Source organism: Leptidea sinapis, chromosome 14 (assembly GCF_905404315.1).
Source record: "Leptidea sinapis chromosome 14, ilLepSina1.1, whole genome shotgun sequence".
NCBI lineage: Eukaryota > Metazoa > Arthropoda > Insecta > Lepidoptera > Pieridae > Leptidea > Leptidea sinapis.
This window is the reverse complement of record NC_066278.1, coordinates 6,155,223-6,174,554: the sequence shown is the minus strand read 5'-3', so window position 1 is coordinate 6,174,554 and position 19,332 is coordinate 6,155,223. Positions and strand designations below refer to the sequence as shown.

Here is a 19,332-nt window from a genome sequence, read left to right as displayed (position 1 = left end):
ATTGATGTTTATCAATTGATTTTAAATCCTATTTTTAAATACTTGAGTTGGAATATTATATGAGTCATAGTACACCACAAAACATCAGAAGCCATAGCGGTCTACACCGTTATTCACCCTGGGATGAAACGTCTCAGGTTGCTGTTATTATTATTATTCATCAGAACTACCAAATCAAACGAGAGAAATAATATCTCGACAAAGATCGTCACACAATTCTACGAACATCGTAGAAGTCAATCTCAATTTCATATAGAAATGTTCTATTATACAACGTTTTTATCAATTTCAATATATCAAGCACATGAATAATGCAGAAGCAACCAGATAATTCCATAAAGGAAAATCAAGTAATGTTATGCGGAAAACACAAGCGTCACCCAAATTTTACGATCACGAAAATATTTCCCTAATATTCATATCTCTAAGCTTTCTACTTAATAAGACTGACGAAGGAATTTCGTATGAACCTACGTCATGCTACATGTAAACATGAATATTCGTGCTTACAATTTTATTTAACACTCAACAATTGTTTTCTGTGACTTTGTTCAAGTAGATTATTATCTTATCTTAAGAAGATATATTCTATATATTCTATACATATAGATACAATAGGACTGTCTGTTTGTTATATTGAAATAACCGTTTCTTCTTAAAATATAAAATAACATGTTTTACAATTTTGGTCTGTCTGTTTGTTCCGGCTAATCTCTGAAATGGCTGGACCGATTTTGACGGGACTTTTAGTGGCAGGTAGCTGTTGTGATAAGGAGTAACTTAGGCTACGTTTATTTTAGAAAAAAATTTAATAGAAAAATAAAGTATTGTTGCAATGTCCAAGAAACGGTCTAACTCTAAAAATAATTTATATGGCAAAACAACGTTTGCCGTGTCAGCTTAATAATATAAGTATATACAGTGTTCTGATGTTTGTTTCCAATAAACTTCTATGCTAATGAACCGATTGTAAAAGCGATAACTTCATGGAGTGCGACTTAGTCCAACTAGAGAAATAGGATAGTTTTTATTTCGATTTGGGACCCATTATTATTTTTACATCCAATATTTGTTTTGAATGGACTATGATAGAATTTACTGACGCACAGGTTTGGCAGTTCTACTATGAAATAATTTCATTATAATAACAGGGGGAGCTTATTTTACGAAATAATTTTGTGACGTTTAGGTCACACTATTTCTTTAATTGAAATCTCCGTTTCTTGTGCCATTATTTATCTCGCTTACATTACACACGCTTTATGTATAGAGTATTAGTAAGATGATTATTTCCTTATGTATAGCAAGAAATTATTGATTAAGTTATTAATTAACAAAATAATAATTGCTATGCAAAGCAAAGCTGTTTCAAATTAAACTTAAAGCGAGAAGAAGTTACGGGCCTAAAAATAAGTTCTTACTCTCTATATTAATTTAACAAAGTGGATCTTTTTCATAATTTGTACACAAAAACTTTTGAATTTTGTCGAATCTCCTGATCATTTAAAAGTTTTGTCAGCCTTAATGAAAACACATTTTCGGTTTGCTTGCCGCGATGGCTTGAATATCTCTGGAATTTATAAAGAATTCCGGGTTCGCAAAGGCGAAAAGAATTTTAGCTATGCTTATCGTGGGCGCTTCATTGTGTAAAATTTTCTATTCTTGTACAGGAACCTTAAATTTTTTTGTTGCTGAAATAATTACCAATTATTTGGTAGAAACTTATTTAAGTTTACGGAATTTATTTAAATTTTTTGCATTCATTACCAGTATGTTCCACTTTCATAAGGTTTTTTTTATTAGCTTATCGGATCCCAATGTTGGGCCTTGCTTTACTCCATTTATCGCGGTCATCTGACAGTTTCAATCAGGTATTATTGTACAAAAACAAGATCGTCACGCAATCGTTTTCGGGATCTGCCTCAACGTCTTTACCCGTCCTAAGGCACCATATGCGTGAATCCCAGCACAGTTCCACTTTAGCCTGCCGTTTTTTTAATGTTTTGTTTTTTATTTTTTTCATCGCATATTTTCATAAAAAATAAAACAATTTTGAGAATTATTCAGTTTAATACTTAGATCATGGATTAGTCTTCGCTGCGCTACACCTAGATACTGCACTACCAAAGAACAATAGATGCATGTGTGAATAGCATCTTAACACTCATTGGCGTCTTTAAAATTTTATAACATACGGTTCATGTTACATTGAAATTAATTAAAAGTTTGACAGAACATGACATTTTGACACGTCAACGTCAGACATTGTCGCCACGAGACCACAAGAGACTGACTCGAGTACGCCTACGGGCGTAGTATTTCCAGTTGGAGCGCAGCGACAGTATCTTGGTATGACAGCTTTGTCCAATTAACAAATATGGCGAATTGGAGTTTTTTATATGCGTCAATTTGACTAAATTGACAAAATATATTTTTTGAAAGAGATTTCAATACTTTATGAGTATGAATTCTTAAATGCCTAAATCTTTTAGTGGTGATATATAAACCAATCATTAATCTATGGTTTAAACATTAGTATGGTACTAGCACGAAGACAGTGAAGTTTGCAAATCAATAAAATATATTGCAATGAAGTATATGAGAATATATATAATATATTTGCAGCCGATTTACTTCTCCGAACATTATTACGTCAAAATGCGAAATTTCTTCCGCATCATGTTGACGTCTGGCATTCTACAACCTAGCGATTTGCAAGCATATACTTGCCTCACACAGCCACTGTGGAATCAATAATTACCAGTTGCAGTTTTGTCAAAATATAACTGACAATTAATGAAACAGACAGAATAAAATAGTGTTAATTGAACCATAATATTATAAAAAATAAGGAACATAATTTTTAAAAACTTCTTAAGGCGCGTTGACCACTTTATATGTTGTTGAATGACACTGAGCTATCACACTTAGGTATATTATAGTAATCTATTATTATTACTACTACTTTTAACCGGTTGAGCGAGAGATGACATACGGAACGCAGACGTGATTGTTAACTATGGGCCTTATGAGGAAGCTCATTGTTGTACAGAGGGCAATAAAGACGGCTATGCTCGGAGTTTTCCTGCGAGGGGAATCTGAAATGAGGAGATCCATAGGAGAAGCAAAGTCACCGACATACCCCAAATGGATGCGAAACTGAAGTGGCAGTTGGCAGGGCACATGGCCATCACGTACCGGAAGATGTAGTGTTGGTACGCGCTTCACAAGATGGACCCACAATCTGGTCAAGACCGGTGGAATTGGTTGGATGAGGGCAGCGCAGGACCTATTATCATGGCGATCTTTGGGGGAGGCCTTTGTCAGCTATGGACAACTTCCGGCTGAAATAGATTACTAAAATACAATTACTGCAAAGTCAACGTATTTGCATTTCGGATATTTTTCCTAAAAACCGGTTGTAGGTGACAAAGGTAGTGTAGCGAACACAATTATTTTAAATGTCCGTCTGACTGTGTCAGTTTTTTGTACATGCCAATCTTTGGAACTACTGGACCGGCTTTCCAAAATATTCACGAAGACATTCAGCGTTGCCTAGCTCATTATTTAATGCTGAACAAAATAGGTGCAAATAATTTTTTATTGCACGTTTTACATTAAAAATAATCATTCTTACAAATGAACGAAGTTGTGGCCACTAGTTTATACATCATTATAAATTTTATGCATTTGGAAATGTTATTACCTTAACCTCACCGTTAAATATTTCACTTCCGTTGTGAATTCGTAAGCATAAAGCTCGTCTTTTTAAATTAAATTTACTGTAAATCAAAAAATAAATGAAATCATTATTATAAATCACTTACCAACTAATAACAGCGCCATACAAATCAGGACTATCAACACGACGTTTTCCAGCACCCTCATTTTGATTGATAAATTACAACTGTTTATGATCACATTTTATTTTCTAGCACAACCTACACAATCTACATATCTTTCAACATTAATACAATTAGTTTAGTCACTAATCTTCATTGTATAAGTTTCTTCAGTTTCGTCATAATGTACCTGAAAGAAGAAATAGAACATTAAGTACGCGGAGAAAATATTGCAATCAAACTTGATAATTGTTAATCGTTGTACGTCTAGCTGTTCGAAATTGCTGGTAATATCTAAACTAATATTATACAGAAAGATTTGATACAATGTTTTCCTGTAATGGATAAGCTAAAAAACTATTTAACCAATATAAATTAAAAGTCCTCTAAGTATAAATAAAGTATAGCTATATTTTAAGTTAATAACAAAGCCAGTATTTTATTCAGAAAACTTTTAGGTTCAGATTGGAGACAAAATAGCCCATTATACTCTTTCACATTGGTGGGGCGGCATATTTGGATTAAATTCGTTTCCACTCTGAGTGAGTGAGTATATTTTTATTTTAAGATGCAGGACATTCGCGATTTGCCTTGAGTGTATGTAGTCTGATTAACATAAAGTGAGGCTGTTGAGAGTTTGCCGGTAATTTTTTAGTAAATATAATTTTATTGTTCGACATAGTCACCTTTTAGACTACTGCACTTTGAATATATTTTCTCAAACTTAAAATTCCTTTCTTTAAAATCCCTTCATCTTCCACCCTTGAAAGACACTGTCCTACTGCGTCTAGGACTTCATCATCTTGTCTTTCAATATCTGTCCTTTCAAATAATCGTTCAAGTTTGGAAAAAGATCACTGGGCACTAGCTCAGATATCGAATCGAATATGCCGAGTATTTCGATTATATTATATTTTTCGATGATACTTAAGTATCATCATTTCGATGCCAGCATCCCCAATAGCAGCTATAACAAAAGCGGATCTGTGAGCGATGGCATTATCTTGATGAAACAAAACAATTTCTCCTAGTTGGCCTAGTTTTATTTGTTCTGAACGCAGTTTGTATTCTTCTGTAAATAAAGAGCCAGTAATAGCAGATTCATGGTCAGGTTATTCAACCATGACTACCGTTTTACAATTGCTTAAAAGAGAGCCCATCTCATCATGATCTTTCCGACCAAACGACTTTTTTGAATATGAATTTGAATCTATTTTTGTACATCCAGCTTATAAAAATTTAGGATCGTGCTGTAACTCTTTCGAGGAATGCTTAGTCTCATTTGTTTTTTGGGCAACGGTAAGCAATATGGTAACTCAGTGCGCAGAGTATTCATTACCTTTGCGTTCGGATAAAATACGATGCGTACTATCAGCAAAAATCTTTGTTTCTTCAATTATAAATGTGACACGATGAAAAAAAATTAACACAACTTTTATAACCAGTAATGTTCGGTCATTACCATTATTGGGCAACCCGGGTAAGGGTCATCTTTGGAAGTTGACCTTCCAAATTTAAAATAGGTGCACTAACGTGCAACTGTAAATTACGGTGGAGAATTTGCACCTTAATTATCCTGTAAATCTTGATTAATTTGTGCCATAGTAAATTTATTCAAGCATAAATACTTATAAACCCACGTAATAAAATTTTATCCACTTCTCTTTTTGGTTCCAAAGAGTTTGCACCTCATTTTCACTATTTATTGAATGCTTCGTATAGCATTGCTTTCTAAAGGCATACACGCAGTTCCCAGAGGAGAAATGAAAGGGTTTTCTGAGTAGAATACGAAAAATAAATAAAATAATTTTCTTTTTAGAAACAAACTTCGGTCCAAAGCTTAATTTTATGTAAAAAGGGAGAAAAATTTAAGGTGAATTTTTATCTGAAGCAAAACCAGTTTTAATGTGAAATACCTTATTTTATATTTGAGGCACTTTGAATTCTATAATTCTGTATGTTTTACCAGTGGGAGGCTTTGCACAGGATACCGGCTAGATTATGGGTACCACAATGGCTCCTATTTCTGCCGTGAAGCAGTAATGTGTAAGCATTACTGTGATTCGGTCTAAAGGGCGCCGTAGCTAGTGAATTTACTGGGCAAATGAGACTTAACATCTCAAGATGACGAGCGCAGTTGTAATGCAGCTCAGAAGTTTTGGGGTTTTCCAAGAATCCTGTGCGGCACTGCATTGTAATGGGCAGGGCGTATCAATTGAACCATCAGCTGAACGTCCAGCTCGTCTCGTCCCTTATTTTCATAAAAAAAAATAAAAAAATGTAAGCCGACAAAGGCTTATAATCACTTAACTCCACAATTCATGTTAATACTATGCTAATATATATTCAAATGCATTGTTGATGAATTGCTCGCAATCAAATCATCTGGTTACAATAATGCATGCGGTTAGCGCTAATAATTACTGGCAATTATTTACATTTAAGTACCAAAACAAACATTGGGGACAACAATTTGCGTGGAAATATTCATCATAATTATAACAAGTTCCACGGATTTATAGTAGAGTAAAATCATCAACCTAATTAATACCTTAAAGCCTTATATAGGACGAACGTTGTAAATCCACTGTAGCCATTAGACATTATATCTGATATAAAGGCATAAAAAGGCATTTATTTTCTCAAAATATACATGTTGTGACAATGACCAATTACGATTTGTTGTAATCGTTACCTGACCAATGAGCACTCAGTATCTCGCGCCCGCTCACTTCGGTTGTTTCACTCACTTGATTTCATTGCGAATAGCTTTTTTTAGGGTTCCGTAGCCAAATGACAAAAAACGGTACCCTTATGGATTCGTCATGTCTGTCTGTCCGTTTGTAACAGCCACTTTTTTCCGAAACTATAAAAACTATACTGTTGAAATTTGGTAAGTAGATGTATTCTGTAAACCGCATTAGGATTTTTATTCAAAAAAGATAAACATCAATAAATTTAAGTGGTTCCCCATGCTTAGAACTGAAACTTAATGAAAAAAATTAATGAAGTGTTATCAGAAACAAAACTATTTTTTACATGAACAGGACCGAAAATTAACCCTGTGGTACCCCAGGTAACCCATTCGCTTTGCAGCTCCAGTGGTTGTCACTCCGTTAACATTGACTGATGGTCTTCTACTTTCTAAGTATAGTGCCATAAGATTCAAAGCTTTGTCATGACACAGTAGTGTTTGTGTATTTTTTATCATTACCTTACATTTTTCTAATAATTTCGCATAATCTAAAAGATTTGGGGTTACTAGAAAATTCATATCCGAAAGATTAAGGGATCTTACATATTAAAATCGTTTTAGAGATTGTAATAATTAAATAATCAATGTGAAAAAAATCTCCGCCATATAAGTTGTTACTTGATGTTTCTAATAGATAGACATAATATTCTGCTGCTGCGAACTTATGCAGAAGTTTTCTAGAGGCCGTAACCCATTGTTATCACTTTAAGTGATCTTACAAGGGTTTATTTTTTACCATGTCACGAAGCGAAACAATTAAATAATAACAATTAATTCAATTAAAAACGAAGTATAAGTTAAATATCCCGCTTTTCAAATACATGACACAGTTTTAATGCTTGGTAACAGCCATTCAATACTCGAATTCGAATCCCACAAGCGAATTACGAAAATTGGTAAAATCCGATTGCAAAATCAGCCTGAATACACAAGATGTCGTTTAAAATGGGAAGCGTATAAAATAATTTGAATGCCATCCGCGATAAGTAAGCAGGCCGATGTTTTGGAGTCTCTCCAAAATCTGGATAACGTTGATAAGCTTAGTTTTGATCTAGTGTTTCAGTAGAGATAGCTTGTCGTTTAATCTGCAGCAGCTAAGTTTTGAAAATGTACACAGATAAGTAAAATTCGAGTGTCAACTGGTTATATAAAAAAAAAACTTATGTAATTCTGGAATACCAACTTTAAAATGTCTTGCTGTTCGTTCCAGGTTATCATAGTAACAGCCAGGCAAATTTTATCAGGATTTGTTTTAAAGAGAATGACAAACTGGAGTATATGTGAACTGATGGTAAGCGATCATCGGTCCACATACTACACATACATACACCAAAATAGAACACGTCAAGGATAGATCACCACGTACCAAAGTGATTTCGGTTCATATGTACGTTTATATATGCCTTTATGAGGTCGATGACGCTATTTATTCCTCTGGTGTTCCAAGAGATATGGGCCGTGTTGATCACATACCATCAGGTGACCCGCGTGTATTCTCGTTAATTGTCCTCTTTCAATAAACAAAGTATTGAGTAATTTTTTGTCACGTTATCTCATGATTTCCTAAAATCCATTTCTATGTGTCCTTCGCGAGCGGAAGCTCTGCAAATGCTACGGATGTATATTATATAATATATAGTACACAAAGACGCGCCCCAATACTTGATACTTGTACTGAAAGCGGTAAGCAACAAAGAAAAGGGGCAACGAACAGCGTATCATCGCGTATAAAACTACCTGTAACTAGCGGTTTATTTTTTTTTTGTATTTTTTAACTAAACCATGTTTTTGTATAATAAAAACGTCACTTATTTCTATACTGTACTTGTCTATGTATATGTCTGTATTGTAAGCATCCACACAATCACAGTGTACAATAGAAGGAAAGAAAATGTTCATTACTGAAGATATGCAATACATGTTTCAATGTGACGTGGACAAAGAAATTCAGACGCTACTTAGATAAAATCTTTAACCTAATTTTGATACTTAAAATACATGACTTTACTTTTTACTTTAGTATATTCTATATTATTATCTATATACCTATCTTTTAGTATATAGTTGTGGTAATGCAGCTGATATTAATACCATCATTGTTTCCTGCAGAAGAGGGTTATTTGAGCTATTTATAACCCAGGTCCTCATTTTTTTAGATTGAGAGCAAAATTTTAATACAAAAATAAACATTTTAACTGTTGCCTCTCAAAATATTCTTGATAATGTAATGTTATATATACTATGGGTACATTAGCGAATTTTCTAGAACTGTGATAATGATAATGTTAACACCAGAAACAAACGTAGACCTGTTACAGCTACTACTCCGTTAAGTCGAGTTAGTAATATTTTTTGTTGGGCGATGTTTATGCTTATACATGATCCCAGAAAATAAACAAAATTAAGGTGTTATGAAATTCAAAAAGTTGGAAATAGACTTTTGTGTTGTAAAATGTTTTATACCATATTAAGTGGCTTTCTTAATGATACCATAGATTAGGAATAGAGCGTTCGTCTTCAGGCAATTAAATTTATGAATCTTTTTTGACGAAATTTTACTAAAAAAAGAAGCCCGTTATGGGTCTTATGCCCCTTCTTTTCAGAAAAACATAAATTTTCGAATGTTTTGTAGTTTTTTAATTTAAATTTAGAAACTTTCAAGCAAAGAGCACTCTCCCATTCGAATTTCAGCAATACCTACATCTCTAAGACACCTGGTGTTGCAAATGTGCAAGGAAGTATTTCTTTTTTAGTTCAGCATTAAAAACTTTATATCACTCATCAATAAAAGCTGCTGTGAGAAATGTTATATTCCAACAAATTTTAAGAAAAGGTTTTAGCAATATACTTCAATACGTGATGCATACCGAAGATTTAAATATTTATTACGTGCAGACACGTAGCACTCCATTGGCATTTCACACTTCAGAATATTATTTCGAGGATATTTTGAATTATATTTTTTAATGTTTTGACATAAGCGTTCACGAAATATAAAATGATTGAAATCTAAATTATTTGTTATTTTTTAAAGTCTAATCCCTCACTTCTGGGACTTATTAAATTAAATATGTAAACAAAATTTATGAACGATGCGGGACTCAAACCCGCGACCTCTTGGGTTCCGTCCGAGCGCTCTTCCAGTGAGCCAACAGTTCGAGTGTCATATCTTTCGTAAATCCAGATATGTCTCGTTCAACTCTCAGTTTGTGGCTCCATCTACAGGTTCTACTTTACACTTGATAACTTTCTCAACCCCAATAATTGCATATTAGGAAATTGACTTGAGATGTCGCTCTTTCGTATCTAAACAATTTGTTATTTTCTGTTTCATACCTACAATCAAACGATGGCAACAAACTCCTTACACCGCGTAAGTTTCCCGGACAATACGCATTTTAAGGCGCATACATATTTTAAAAAGGCCAGCAACGTTTCTGTGATTCGTCTAGTGTTGTAGGAGTCACTAATTATTATTAGGTAACCCGTAACTCTCGTTAGTCCCTCATACTAAAACTTTGACTTCAAGAGAAACACGGGTTTCTTTTTTTATTTCTAATGTGCTTTTTTCCTCTCTTGTCCACGTCCTAATGCCACTACTCTTTACTGATACGGTCGAAATCATATTAGGTATCATAACGTTACGTTATTACATTGAATATGATATATTTTAACTCTTTGGGCCTTACAAATGAAATTGCCATAAAGCTATAACTAAGCATAAATGAAGAATATGTAAAATGTTTATAAATAGATATTTTGCTTACGAATGGTTTGTTCGGACGTATAACGTTTCCCGCGTTTATTTGCAAGGCAGCTTGTCATTAGGAAAACTTCAGAATTAACATATTGACAGTGTCAGTGTTGTCAACGATATTGTAAACATTTTGCATTTTCTTTGTTTATCATCAGTTATAACTTTATACCAAGATTATTTCTAAGGCCATCCAGTGCATTACTAACCCACACACCATATGTATAGAGAACCTCTCCCACTTCGTGGTTTGTGTAGTTTTTCATAACATTTTATTTGCTCTTTGTAAAAGAAGACAAATTCCAAAAAAGCCTAAGTAAATTAACGCCTCAGTGATAATATTCCATTCTATTAGTTATAGGACTTTTAAAACTAGTCAAGTAGTTTATGAGTTTAAAATAAAAAAACTAAAACTACTCTTACACATAATAATCGTACAGAATAATTATTATCATAACTTAAACGCTAAATGTACCTCTAATTGTTGCAGTGACTTCTTTGCGCGCATGAAGGTTATCTTTTTACGGATGAATCGCAATAGTGTCACGAAAATGTGGGACGTTTTTATCCAAGAAGAGGGAGAGGGAGATTGAGACCGATTGAGATGAGAGAGAGAGTGTGAGAAAGGGCGAGTGTAGCATGAAGCTCATGGCATCGCTAGTAAGAACATATTCCTTACTAGCGTTGTATCATTCAGGATTAGCGCGCGACTGCGAGTAAGTAGAACATCTTCCCTACTAGTTTTTATTCTTTCTATGTGTACATTTACTGTGCTTTTTGGTAATTTCTGTTATCACCAAAATTGGATGAGGAAATGTCCAAAACACAACATCTTTTTAAGTGTTGTTTATTTTTTCAGAAAGTGTATATTATTGAGAGAAAAATAACACTTTGGGTAGCGAATAAACTCAAAACTCCAGAACCAATTTATAGAAATTACTTCAAGAGAAGAAAACTACTAGAGGATATATTATTAGTAAAGCAACATGGATTTAATATTTTAATATCAAATATTAGGCACAGCTGAAAAAATTGCAATATTCTTTGTATCAAAAACAGTTCATTATAGGTTGTGCATTGCGAAACGTAAACAATGAATACTACACAAAATAGGGCTTGAATATAAGGTTATAAAACAATGATCTTTCTTTATTGCTTATTGCAAACTTATACTTTGTTTCAAACAAGCGAGATTCTGTAAATGGCTTTTTGTTTTCTAAGTTTGTAGTATACTTTAGATAAATGGCTGTTGGTTAGAAATAAAATGGAAAAAAAATATTTCCTTATCAACAAAGACCAAAGGAAGACGGAACATTTGCAATATGCAACGAGTGAGAAAATGAAGCAAGGATTGAGTTTAATCAGCGCCGTCAGAAAAATGTTTCTATTTAACAGCATCCAAAGGCAATCCCGTTTTGCAAACAATCGCAGCGTTTGATTCGTTCATCAGTAGTTCCCGTTCAATTTGCTACAGAACATTAGCACCAATTCACTCATTCAGTCATCCGTACCATTATCATTCGATATTCGTTATTCAAGCCTCGTAAAACTGTTTGCACGGTGAAATTGGAATCGTTGAGTCTTATGCTTCCGTTTTGATTTCGCCGCTTTTAATTAATTTCAAAATTGCGTCTAATTTGAAAACAATTTGGAACAACTTGAAAGGCAGTTATGCCTATTCAAGATAGATTGAAGCTCTACAAGCGGACACAAGAAGGTACAATAGCCAAATATTATGTAACAAAAAATAGCAAGTGCGTATACTCGTCAAGAAAAAATGTCCGTCAGCGCCACATAATCTTTTTTTTTTTAATTTATGCTGATATTAATCAATTATGAGATTTTTTCTTGTAACATGCTATTTAGTAGGCAAAATAAGTCTAAGAAAGAAAATTATAAATTTAATTTAGATAAATTACTGTTATTGCACTCTTCCCTGTGGTAATTAATGGTATTTAAATTATTAACGATATTAAAAAAAAAAAATTTTTTCCACAATACACGAATATTAACAAACGAAGTATTAATAGCACCAATCTTATTCTTAATATTATAATTTATTGTGATTTTACTTACTACATTATCTTTAAACATTTTATTAATTATTGTGATTGGAGAGTCTTTTAGGTATGGCTTTTCGTTGGCCAGACTTGAATTTACCAGTAATTATTGATTACTTTTAGTTTATCATAATAATTATAAAACTAAACCACTGGAATATCAATTGCCTGTCTGTCAAGACTAATAATAAAACGAAACCACTGGAATATTTGCAAGACGAAATAAGTGCCTACTCTTAAATTTATAACAAATTTAGCTGTAAATGTCTCTAGCAATAAAGAACATTGAATTTGACTTTGACTTTGCAACAAACCAAAACTCGTGAAGAAATAACATACTTTCCGCACTTATATATTACCTACTCTCCATGCATTATTGGGTCCCACAGTTTTTTAAAGTGAAAAGTATTATTATATTTTGTGGGTCTTAAATAAGACTGGGGCATCACAGTTTGCTATGCTACAACCGTTCAGGTTAGTGGAATTCTTGGCTATTATATAATACACAAATTAATAATTCAATACTGCAAAACTTAAATTAAGGATTGGTCTCCGCTGAGCTCCAAACTAGATACCGCACTGCCTTTTAACAATAGGTTTTTTATGACGGCAACTATTAGATGCTTGTGTGCGTGGCATCTTGACACTGAATGGCATCTTAAAATTAATCTAAGACTGTAGATGTTATAACTTTATGATTACAGAGAAAAAATTGTATATTTTCTTATTATTAACTTAGCTTTGAAGAAGTTTTTACTTCTGTCATAATATGGTTTAAAGTACAAACCGTTCTCGTAGAAATATACTTGCTTGAAGTAACATATCCCTGTAAAAGAATATCTTTTTTTTCGCAATTTCACAAACTCCTAAAGGACAGTTAACAATACAAAGTTTGACTATATAAAAAAATCAACACTCATACGATATAAAAAGAAATGCAGTTTTTTAATAATATGTTTGAAAATAAAAAGGAATAATATTTTGAAAATATGATTCCGAGTGGATTTTATATAACTGCACCACTGGGCGTCATTAATAGAGCACGGCAATACTTAAAGCCGGCCCACATTCTAGCGCTGTACAAAGCGCAGGTCCGGCCACACATGGAGTATTGCTGTCATCTCTGGTCTGGCACACCCCATTATCAGCTCAATCCATTTGACCGCATGCAACGCAGAGCAGCTCGAATTGTCGTGGACCCAGTGCTCTGTGAACGGCTGGATCATTTGGCGTTGCGTAGAGACGTCGCTTCATTGTGTGTCTTCTACCGCATTTATCTCGGGGAGTGTTCCGAAGAGCTGTTTAACCTGATTCCTGCCGCCGAATTCCACCTTCGCACGACACGCCACAAGTTAGGACCGCCACACCATCTGGATGTGTGGCGGTCCTCCACTGTGCGGTTTTCAAGGAGCTTTATTCCACGCACTACAAAGCTGTGGAATGAGCTTCCTTGTGCGGTGTTTCCGGAACGATAAGACATGGGTACCTTCAAAAAAAGCGCGTACACCTTCCTTAAAGGCCGGCAACGCTCCTGTGATTCCTCTGGTGTTGCAAGAGATTGTGGGCGGCGGTGATCACTTAACAACAGGTGACCCGTACGCTCGTTTGTCAAAAAAAATTGCACAACTCTGCATATTTAAAAATTAATTTGTACTTTTCAGTTCGTCTTGCTGTTAAATCGTATTTTTGTAGGTTTTTGACTATCTTCTACTAGTTACCAAACTCCTACGAAACGGCTGAACCGATTTGTATGAAATTTTGTATGCATCGGTATGCAGGTAGTTCTGAGAATCGGCCAACATCTATTTTTCATTCCTCTTATTTTTTTATTATGATTCAGCATTGAAAAATACATGCAACTTCAAATTTTCGCCCTTCTTCGATCTACAACTATTTTTTTACCGCGAATTTTATATTATTCTGTTCTATCCACAAATCCGCTATAGGGGTTGCAAGATGGCAATCGAATACAATAATTATAGTACGATATATTTGGTAGTCTGAGATTCAAATTCAAATATATTTATTCAAAATAGGATGTGAAATCACTTATTGAAAGACAAAAAAACTACCACCCATTCCAAAATGAATGCCTCAGGCCTGAGAAGAATGGGCGCAACAAACTCAGCGGGCTTTTTTTTATATCAAAAATATGTTTTACAATTAAAGTAACATTTACAAAGTAGCATTGTACAATTAAACTTATTATTTAATAGCCTGAGGGCGGTCGCTCCATTCCCAATTTGTGGTATCATTAAGAAAGTCATTTATGTTATAGTAACCTTTACCACACAAACGTTTTCTAACAATTCTTTTGAATAACGTAATCGCTTGCATCTATTTTTTAATATTTTTTTTTAATAATTGTTTTTTTTTTTTAATTACTTTATATGGCAATACAACGTTTGCTGGGTCAGCTAGAAGTTTATATATTTGTGATTTTTAAGAATAATGTGTGATATTTCTCGCCATGTATATTCATGCTGGCACGAGCCTTGCAACTGAGAGATATGAGAATCCTGAGCTTAGAGATAGGGTTGTATGTCCTCGTGTTTAATTAAATTGCGCAATGCGTAGAATAATTCTAAATTGCAAATGTAATTAAATCAATTAAGCTAACGTAGAAATAAACAATGAGTTTCAAATTTAAATATTATTTGGTTCAAAATCATATTTTAAATAACTTATTGAAAGTTATTAACTTCCACACGATATCAATTCTTTGAAATTCTTTAAACATTTTCTTTTTTACATTCTCTGGGATCATATTGTAGAAGAAAATACATATCCCAAGAAAAGACTTACTAGCTTGAAGTAACGGTTAGTAAGTTTATCTTTGTTCCTGGTGTCTACATAAAGATATCTCTAAGAATTGAAATCAATATTTATTTATGTAATGGAAATTTAAATAATATTTTAATAATAAATCACCTTCAACGCATCAGATTAACCTGAACGTATGTTTTAAGGACCAACGAAATAAATTTTCATTACTTAATATTCTGACCATGATAACCAAGAACAAAATGTCGAAATTTTTATCGGAACGGCAAAACATCCATATTTATTGATTAAGTTTAATGAATCAAACATTACACTTCTTAAGTTTGCCGCTATTGACAAAAAGTGTGTGTGTGTTCATGTATGCACGCAAGATGTTATACTTCTTTGGCCTAACGAAGCAAAATCATTAAAATGATTTGTTCCTCATGGTATTCTACGTTTTTAGAAAGAACGATTTTGTAAAAATTTTGCAAAGATGGCTTTGACAAATAATTATTAAATAATGGGCTTGAACCCTTTGCCTGTCCTAATAATGGACGCAGAAACCAAAAAAAAAAAATAACGAATGACGCAAACGTCAGAAAATTTTAGGAACCAACTTGTTAGTTTTGTGTTACAGTGATGCGCGCGCATCTTATAATTTCACTCTAATCATTTTTCATAATGCGCCTAAAGAATGTATAAACCTATAACTTCAAAAATAGATTAATAAATTCAATATTTATAAAAAAATTGTGCAATCAACTAGCGACTGCAGTGTTCCCGAACCGATACGATAAAGGAACCCTCAAGAATAGACTTATACCCCCACCTTAAAGGCCTATTCACATGTTCTGACATTTGGGGTTGTGGAAGTTCATGGGAGTTATTTTTCAAACAATAGCGCAAAATACCATGAGTGATCTTGTTTGTCTTACTCTTCCATAAAAAAACACACTATCTACTACTTTCATAAACACTTAGCAAGCTATCAAAACTGGCATTACCTTTAAAACAACTTTTAAAATCTCGGTAGGTTAAGTTCAACTTTTGAAAGCTCTTCGAAATGAAACTTTTAATAAAATGCTTGTATCTGTCATCAGACGAAATAACTTTATAACGAGAAAATAATGTCTATCCACTATAGAAATAGTAACTCGATGTTTATTTAATGGGAAATGTTTGCAATACTTTATTAGGCAAATATTTATAAGTAGTATAATTTATAACCAATAACTTATTGTTAAGTATTTGCGCAGTAGTTATTGTAAGGACGCATGTCAATCAAACTCGCTAGTCGGTTGCACACTGATTTATTTGTAATAGCAGGGGGGAGGGGGACAGACGCCTTTAAGTGACGTTTTCAGAAGACTGTAGTGCCATCTGTTAGTTGGCCCGAAAATGAAAGCTTTGTCAGCTGTCACTCGCTTTGAAACCTTTCATCTTTTCTTCGGCTATTTATGTCACTGCCCACTGGTCATAAAATGGCGGCTACTTCTAGCGTTTGCGCATGTATATAGCTCTCGTGTTCCATTTTGCATATTTACACTACTAAATCTATCCTTTATGTTCTATGTTGTGACAAAATTAAATAACTAACTCTACGCGCAATTTAAACATTTATTATAATAAAAATTGCAATACCTACATTAAAAAGTAGAGTTAGTTATTTAATTGCGTTACAAGATTAAAAATGAATTTTATAACTTCGAGCTTATATATAGTTATTTTCGGGGCCAATCTCCAGATGGCGCTAGTTTTCAAATAGACAGCTCATAATGCGTAGAGAGGGCTCTCTTTCCCTATATATTATTATACTCTTTGAGTAATAGCCTAATAATTAATAGGGGAGGGAACGCGCGGGACACAGCCCGCGCACACATACAAACATTTAGGTGCGCATTCGCAACACCCTAACTTATACACTACGCAACTATAACACTTATAAATTACAAAACATTGCTCTTAGAATTTTCGATACAATAAATTTTTTTAATAACGTGTGCTATTTCCCCCATTCCCAAGGAGTGGTATCATTTAAAATATTTTTTGCTATAGAAAGGAGATGTTGACTCGTCTGGCACGAGACATTCAGTATTTGGATTTCTATCTGTTTAATAATATATTTTAAATAAATATAAAGTACCTAAATAATTTCATGATTAATTCATTTCATTTGTTGTTTATACTATATCGGATTGTGATTATCATTATCCATTGATAGCCTAAGAACTATCTATCTATCGCTCATGAATAATTCAATATTAAAATATCGCTAAAAATTTCAGTGATGTTGTTTTCAATTGATCGTCATGTTATTATGGAAACACGTAAAATGCAAGACATTGAAACTTTCCAGGGTACTGTCTTCCAATCTGTCACGAAAATAACAAATTTTTTGTTGTTTTATTTAGTTTGTTTGAGTATGAGCGCACTCTTTAGAGTCCATTAAATTACTTATGAAAAAGTGTATAATAATAGGTCTGTACCTATGAAATGCCGTTCTGCAGTACTGGCCATTTCAAATCAAAATAATTTTTGTTAGACTAAGAATTCTAATTTCAAATAAATTTTATTTTAAAAACATGGATTTTTTTCCAAAAGTAATCATTTGTTTATTGATTAGTGTTACATTTTCATCGCATTTCAATCTTTTTCGTCATCATGGATACGTTAAAAATTCGAGTAATTATGGAATATGAGTACCATCGTGGTAGCAACGCGGCAAGCAACACCAACAACGTTTATGGAGCTAACACTACAAACCACCGCACCATCTGTTACAGGTTTGCTCGATTCTGTTCTGGAAATTTCGACTTGAAAAATGAACCTCGCGTCGTCCGAAGACTTTGGTCGACAATAACGAATTAAAGGCGATTGTGGAAGCTGATGATACACAATCTACGGATGAATTAGCAGAAACTTGTGGCGTTAGAGTAAAAATAATATTGGTCTATTTGCGTCAAATTGGCAACGTAAAAAAGCTTGAAAAATGGGTGCCCCACGAACTCAATGATCGCCAGCGCGACGTATGCGTCGAGACGTGCCTTGCACTGCTCAACAGACACACAATTGAAGGAATAATTTAACCGCATTGTTACCTGCGATGAAAAAAGGATTCTGTTTGATAACCGCAAGCGCTCATCAAGTTGGTTGGATCCTGGATCAGCACCTAAACAATGCCCTTAACGAAAACTTACCCCTAGAAAAGTGATGGTCACTGTTTGGTGGTCTAGCGCCGGTGTGATTCATCGCAGCTTCTTACCAAACGGGGTGAGCTTTACTGCAGATGTGTACTGTGAAGAACTGAAAACAATGATGGAGAAGCTGGCACATCTCCAACCAGCATTGGTCAATCGCTCGTTTCCGCTGCTCCTGCACGACAAAGCGCGACCTCATTCTGCACAGCAGACGGTCTCCAAGATGCAAGAACTGGGGTTGGAAGCTCTCTGTCATCCGCCCTACTCACCAGACCATGCGCCTACAGACTACTACTTTTTCCAGAATTTGGATACTTTGTTGGAAAAAAATTCAATACCCGAGAGGCAGTACAAAATTTTGAAGAATTTGTTGCCTCTCGTCCAGCTGATTTCTTTAAGAAGGGCATCAATAAACTGCCACTGTGTTGGCAAAGATGCATTGATTGCATGTGTGATTACTTCGATTAATACAAATAAAATATACATGAAGAAAACTCGTTTAAATTTGTTCATACAAAACGGCAATTTCATAGGAAAAGACCCAACGTTTGTTTCCCAACCCTTGGACATTTTACTATACATCAATACAAAATAAAATCATCATCTTTATTAATCAAGGTCTAAAAAATGACACTTATAAATTCCAAAAGTTATCTTAATACGTAAATATCCGTCCCTACTCTGTGGTTATACATTTACCAATTACAATCACTACGGAAATAGAACAGCTTTTATTGAAAAGTAGCAAGAAAAACATAGCTGTTCTTTTTAAATCCAAATTGGCATCTTCATCGTTTTACAAAACATTTTGATAACAATATAAATGTTGTAACAAAATAATGTTAAGTAACAAAAATACTCTAACGTTATGGCATACACGAGTAAATCATAAATAAATATTATAATATAATATATAATCCTAAACTTACCACGATAAATCCATTCATTAGTATTATGC

General features: G+C 33.8%; 1 protein-coding gene across 1 annotated transcript in view; it reads right to left on the bottom strand.

Moving 5' to 3' along the window:
* The window catches only part of LOC126967867 (uncharacterized), a 207,536-nt gene that overhangs the window by 130,476 nt on the left and 57,728 nt on the right, over window positions 1-19,332 (bottom strand). Inside the window, exon 2 of the mRNA XM_050812556.1 lies at window positions 3,828-4,032. Coding sequence (XP_050668513.1) covers window positions 3,828-3,888 — 61 coding nt within the window. The 5' untranslated portion in view covers window positions 3,889-4,032. The remainder of the gene's footprint in view (window positions 1-3,827; window positions 4,033-19,332) is intronic.